The sequence below is a fragment of the Antedon mediterranea genome, chromosome 7 (genome assembly GCF_964355755.1).
Source record: "Antedon mediterranea chromosome 7, ecAntMedi1.1, whole genome shotgun sequence".
Classification (NCBI taxonomy): domain Eukaryota; kingdom Metazoa; phylum Echinodermata; class Crinoidea; order Comatulida; family Antedonidae; genus Antedon; species Antedon mediterranea.
This window is the reverse complement of record NC_092676.1, coordinates 3,752,201-3,758,659: the sequence shown is the minus strand read 5'-3', so window position 1 is coordinate 3,758,659 and position 6,459 is coordinate 3,752,201. Positions and strand designations below refer to the sequence as shown.

Sequence of the window (6,459 nt, the reverse complement as noted above, 5' to 3'; positions counted from 1 at the left end):
GATGAATGGAACTAAAGAAAGAAATAAATAAATCGAACTAGGCCTAGGCCTAGGTTTGATTCACTTATAGAACGAAACGACCTTTTTATTTACAGACATTCCTTCTGGCTCTCATACTCCGCCGCCCACAGTGAATTAGGAGGTAGTGGTGGCTAGCATGCCAAGCTTATTTATTAGATGCTATGCCTATGGTATGTAGGGAGTTGTAAATTAGTGCCTGATCTTTCCCTGTAATCCCTGTAGATTAAGTTTAGTCCTCCCCTCGAGCAGCGATTAAATAAACTAAAACAATACTTATTTATGAACATTTGTAACTCACTTCTTATTTAAAAATATTGTAAACAAACCAAAACTACCTCTCATTATCAGACCCCACGAGGGCGCACTTTATAAATATACATTTTTCGTCATGCAGGCTAGAGATAGCGCGAAACAAACATTTTTGAATTGTTTGTGTTTAGACTTAATAAGGTTAAAATATGGGGAAAAGAGATAAGTAAGTAATAAAGCCTAATAAAACATGTTTAAAACTGTAGTATTATTAGGCTAAAACTGGTCCTTTTTAGACTGGAAGGCTAAAAATTAATCAATCATTGCGTCCCCAGTCGCGTCTTGCTAGGCCTCCTAGCCTATTGAGTATTGATTGGGTCGTGCTATTCTTCGCCCGGTAGACCCCTGTATTACCCGGTAGAGCCCGGTATAACCTATTACTACTACTCTAGGCCTAGCCTATATAATATTAATAAGTATAATAATAATAAGCTTAGCCAGGTCTAGAAGGCGAGGAGCCCTAGAATAAGTAGTAGGATACTTGAATTTTGTCCTTATAACTTTCACTAACTGTGTAGCCTACCCTATGTCTAGCTAGGCTATATGACGATGTCTTTTTCATTGTCATTACATTGTGGAATATCTTGGCATGCAGGTTGGGAATCCGCAGGTTGTTGGTGTTGATCTCACTCAGCCAGGCCCAGCCAGTCTATTCTATCCTTCCTCTGATGTGTGTGCTTTAAATTTCAATATTTTTTTCAGAAAATATGAAGAAGCTGAAGAAACAAGCAGTAGTGGTGACGAGGAATCATCGGATTCTGAATCGGGTAACAAAATAAAAATAATAATTGAATAATCAGAGTTCTGGTAAAAAGTATTTGTTAGAAATGTAATCATCATTGGAGTATAGTGCTCCTTTGTTAATTTTTTAACTTAATATATCTAAAATGGTCTTTAATCTATATTTGAAGTGTAACCACTACACACAACATAGCAGCCTATGGCAGACTAAAGCTCGGTTTCCACTGCTACACCCAATGCAATTTATTTATTTAACTTTGTTTCATGATATGAGGGTAGTTCTAAAAACTGCACTAGAGCAGTACAACTGACTTAAAAAGGCGATTTGACCATTGACAAGCGACAGACAGAACAATCCGTCACCGTTAGAGACCATGTAAAAACTTATTTTATTCTCCAGTTAATTTTATTCATTTATTGAAATGCAGGAAAACAATGTAGTCACTGCAGTGCAGTACTAAAAAAATATTCAAAATAGAAAGGGTAAGCAAACAGTTCATAAAGGGTTCATGTTGTACCCTGTAAGATCCCCCATATAGTACGCTGTATAGATACAGAATACAGAAAGGTCTGGTAAGTTTAATTATATTATCTTATTTTTATTCAAGCTTCCGATTCTGGTATAACTCCAATGAAAAAACAACGGCTGGATTCAACAATGAAGAAAAGAATAAAACAAGAAAAAAAGAAGGTTGAAAAGAAGGAAAAATTGAAAAAATCAAGTGAGTACATTAGTAATTTGAAAGATATATATATTTTTTTAATGTTGTACAATGACATTAATGCCATTAATATTACATTTTAGTGTTTATAATAAAAGTTTAGAAGAAAAAGTAAATGTACCTTATTTTCCTGAATAAATGATAATGATAATAATAATTTTATTGTTGTTTTTCAGATAAAATATCTAAAGATGACTATTATTTGAAGAGTACTGAATTTCGAATCTGGCTAAAAGAGGAGGTATTTTATTGTATAACAAGTTTTATCATAATTATTAATTTTGCTGGTAGTACAGTAAAATAAGCCAATTTACCCATTATAGTTACCTCAAAACTAGACTCCCAGAAGACAGGAAAATGATTAACAGCTTATATCTCTCATTGGTTTTTTCTCATCACCAAAATGTAAATAAAATGAATGAAATTATGAATACATTTTTTTTAAATTATTAAGAGTAAATAGCTGAAATTTTCATTCCGACTATTCTGAAAAGTGAACTGTCCAGAAAATAGGACTGTAGAGAAAATTGAACTGTCCAGAAAAGTGGATTGTCCTGAAAAGTGGTCTGTCAAAAAAAATAAATTGTCCAGAAAAGTGAACTGTCCAAAAAAATAAATTGTAAAAAAAAGTGAACTGTCCAGAAAAGTGAACTGCCCAGAAAAAGTGGATTGTCCTGAAAAGTGGACATTGTAAACCGGCCCAAGTGCGCCTTATTCTTAAAGAGTTGATTACAAGTCATGTTTTCTTTATATTTTCAGAAAAGAATTTATTTTGATGAGTTGAGTTCCTCCAAGTCTCGGTATTATTTCAAGAAATTTGTGAAGATGTGGAATAAAGGAAGACTACGAAAGGTTAGTACTGAATATTTATTTGCACAATTTGCATCTCTGCAAAGCACTGTATGTTATTATTCATATAACAGAATTTTAGATCCAGTTGCCTGAAGAAATGTATAGATTCGGACCTGTGACATCTACATTACAGGGTGAGTATCTTATAGCTAGACCATTACTGAAAATGTATGTTTTTTTTTTTTGGTTTCTTGTTGAGAACGTAAAACACAGGTTCTACTGTATTTAAACAATGATTGTTTATTAGGGTACTACTATTAGGTTCTGCTTTTTTCAGTTGATAATATATTATGTTCAAGGAGGTTATATAAAAATTACAAATTCCAACACTAAAGCTCTGTCTACACTATCAAACTAGTTTGACAAAAAAAGTATGATGTGCCAATACCGTACGGTGGTGATGCCCAAATATGGTAGTGATATGACATCATGTCCATCACATCATATTTTTTTGTCACAGTTTGATAGTGTAGTCAGAGCTTACAGTTTAAATTGTATGGTACCTGTAGGTGCTAGATTGTTTAGATTTTTTTTTCCTTTTTCCTCTTTTTTTACACAGATTGGCCATACAGTATTTGGTATTTTGATTAATAGGAGTACAGTAGAAGGCTTATTGTATCCACATATGCTCTGTCTCTAATAATAAATATATATACATTTATATTGTATATAATGACTTTTGTCAAAATAGTTTAGTCAAAGAAATAAAAAGTCTTGTTCAGTGTTGAGTATTCTCAAAATAATGGTCCTTGATATTACCATGACTGAATTATGATACTTCTATACAGTACTTCTGGCAGGCAAGGATTCTAGTCAGTCTGTCTGTCAGTCAAAATGGAAAAAAAAATGTTTTTATACAGTAGTATTAGAAGACATTTGCCTCAAATCAGTAATCAAAACAGATTCATTGAAAATTGCAAAAAGCTTTTTATTTCGTTTTCTTTTTTTTTATAATGATAAAGGTAATATTCGAAAAGCTGTACAAATTATTTTTCAAACAATATTCACAAATATAAAGTAAGGTTTTCTGTTCACCAAAATGCCTTTGCATTTCGGTTGTTGCACTTATACAACTGTTCGTTCTGTAGTAATGATAAAATAATTAAGTACTATATAAGTAATTATACATTCTTAAGCCGAAAGACGTACGGTCGACTCTCCCAGTACCGGATTCTCTGAAAACCAGAAAAGTTTTCAAAGATACGAGTTTTTAGAGGGCCAAAAAGTGTCAAATCTTTGTTTTTTGCACTTTTAAATGCATTCAGCACTCCATAATTTCTGGAAAACCAGACATATTAGTCCAGCTCAAAGATATCCGGTATTGGGAGAGTTGACTGTAGTACAAAAAAAATGAGATTCTCAACTTTACTTCCATATAAGGTATTACTTGCAATACCGCAAACCTTACATTTCAAGAATATGTTCAAGATTATTATATTTTAAATATCCTATTATGGTTTATGAAGCAATAAACTACATGTTTTTATTTTGTTATTCTTTGAATTCGTCAGGAAAGGAAGTGGTTTGTTTTTATTTTAAGCATAGAAGCATATACCAACATTATATAATAATTTGAATGTAAAATGCATTTTGGAGAAATGCCAACATTAACCGAACATTGTTTTTTGTGGGTTTTGTGAGTTTGTTTAATTGCTCACTTCAAACTCAACCCAATCTAGATATTGACACACCCTAAACAATCAAGCAAATTATATCTGTAAACTGCTTCCCTTTTAAACTAGTATAATATAAAATCAAAATTTTAAATTAAAGTGTATAGCATGGTATAAACGTAGATCTGGAGTACACCAGCAGTGAAGTCACCTGATACTAGTATCTGTCAATGACGGCCATGTGTCTTCATAAGAAGACGGCTACAAAAACAGTAACAATATTGACAAAATTGTACCATTACTGAATAAATATTTTTAAAATAAAAACATGAAAATAGTTATAAGAATACAAAAAAAGTGATATCATAAATTGTGAAAATGCCATATAATACTACTAATAATACTAATATTTGAATTATTTTGATTATCTTATTTACATTTATTTTAACAGTCAATATAAAGCAATTTACAAATCAATTTAAATTATAACAATATGAACTGTTTCAGGGATCAAAATTAGAAATAGAAGACTTGTCTCATGACAATCCTTTAACAGAAAAAAAGACATAAGCACATACTTACATATCTTTAAATCTCTCAAAATTACAAATATCATTTTATCAAATATTGAACTTAATGCACATTTAGATTATATTTGGAAATATACATTTTTAACGGTTTTTACTAAATATTTGGTTTAACAAATGGTTTATGACAATCAAACTTTTATAGATAAAAAATAAATGCATATTTGCAATGATAAAAATAATATAATAATGAATTATGCATGTTTAAAAGTATGAATTAATTAAATTAATAATGTGGGTTATTTTAAATTTTATATACACTTACAGCCTCAATACATTCATTTAAAATAATTATAATATTTAATAAATGTAAAAACAACAAACTATTAATATGAAAGTAACTAAAAAAGTTTTCATTACATTAGTTTCTGTTTTTACATTTCAGGACCTTGATATATCTCATTTTCACACTCTTTGTAATCTGGTTTGTTCACTTTGGAGTAAACATCTACATTATCTTGTACTCCTTCCTCTTTAGAATCAGCCACTCCGGTCGGACCCTCATATATCTCATTTTCACATTCCTTATAATCTGGTTTGTTTAGTTCAGAATAAACAGGTATGTTATCACTTTCCACCTCATCCACTTCAGAATAGGTGTGTTGTTTCTTTTTCTTATCGTTAAGTTCTTTAGATGGCCCATTGTTTCTTTTATTACTGCTTATATTACTGTTCTCGGTTTCCTGATCTGTAACGTCTATTGTAGCGTAGTCGTAAACAAGTTCTTCTTTACCTTTGCTTTTTATTTTATTTTGTGACGCGCCTTGTTTTGTTGTTTTATTTTCTCGATGCAATGTTTTTTTTCTTAAAAAATAGATCATCAATAGTATACTTATTACAACAACAATTCCAACACTGACTGCAACAATAATAAGGAAAATATAATTTTTTTTGCCCGTTTCTTCATTTTTATCATTTATTTGATCAAAGTTGAAACTTTTTGTTGTTGGTCCAACTGAATTTTCTGCCCAGCATTTTATAACTGAATCAGCCTTTAACTTTTCAGTCAATATTAATGTATTATTAGATATCTCATAATTTTCCTGGGGAAGGTTGGGCTCTATAATCCAGACTGTTTGATTAACAGGTGGTCTAGCCTCTGCAGTACAGATGTATTCCATTGGTGATATTTGTGTGATGTAAATCTCTGGTTTATAGTTGACAGTGAGTGGGCCAACAGAGCAATTTCTGATTTCATTTGTTTTTTTTCTTCTTGATTCACATACAAACACTGCATCATGACATTCCTTTGTGACAGTCAAGTTGTAAACATTGGTGGTCTCAACATAATAATTAGTATGTAAAACTTGTTTGTTCACTTTTAAAATTGTTTTAACGTCATAATATGTCTCTGGTGAGTAACATCCTAATGATAATGTTTCTCCAATGACAACAGTTTTTTTAATTTTTAAACAAACTGGATCTCTAAATATTGATTGTATAATAACAGTTGAAGTTGCTGTTTCAACAGGGACATCTTTGCTTGGTTCAAGCACAGAACATCTATAATAAGTGCTAATACTAGAAGATGATTTAAAATCTATTAATCTTGGTATTTTGATAAAAAGTGTGAAATTCTTTTCATCACCTACAATTAAGTAACTTTCAGCAATG

The 6,459-nt window shown here is 30.9% G+C and overlaps 1 protein-coding gene across 1 annotated transcript in view; it reads left to right on the top strand.

Moving 5' to 3' along the window:
* Positions 1-407: 407 nt before the first annotated feature.
* LOC140053972 (uncharacterized) overlaps positions 408-6,459 on the top strand; it is an 84,942-nt gene continuing 78,890 nt past the window's right edge. The window contains exons 1-5 of the mRNA XM_072098753.1: positions 408-496; positions 1,033-1,097; positions 1,680-1,793; positions 1,970-2,034; positions 2,553-2,645. Of these exons, the coding sequence (XP_071954854.1) occupies positions 480-496; positions 1,033-1,097; positions 1,680-1,793; positions 1,970-2,034; positions 2,553-2,645 (354 nt within the window). The 5' untranslated portion in view covers positions 408-479. The remainder of the gene's footprint in view (positions 497-1,032; positions 1,098-1,679; positions 1,794-1,969; positions 2,035-2,552; positions 2,646-6,459) is intronic.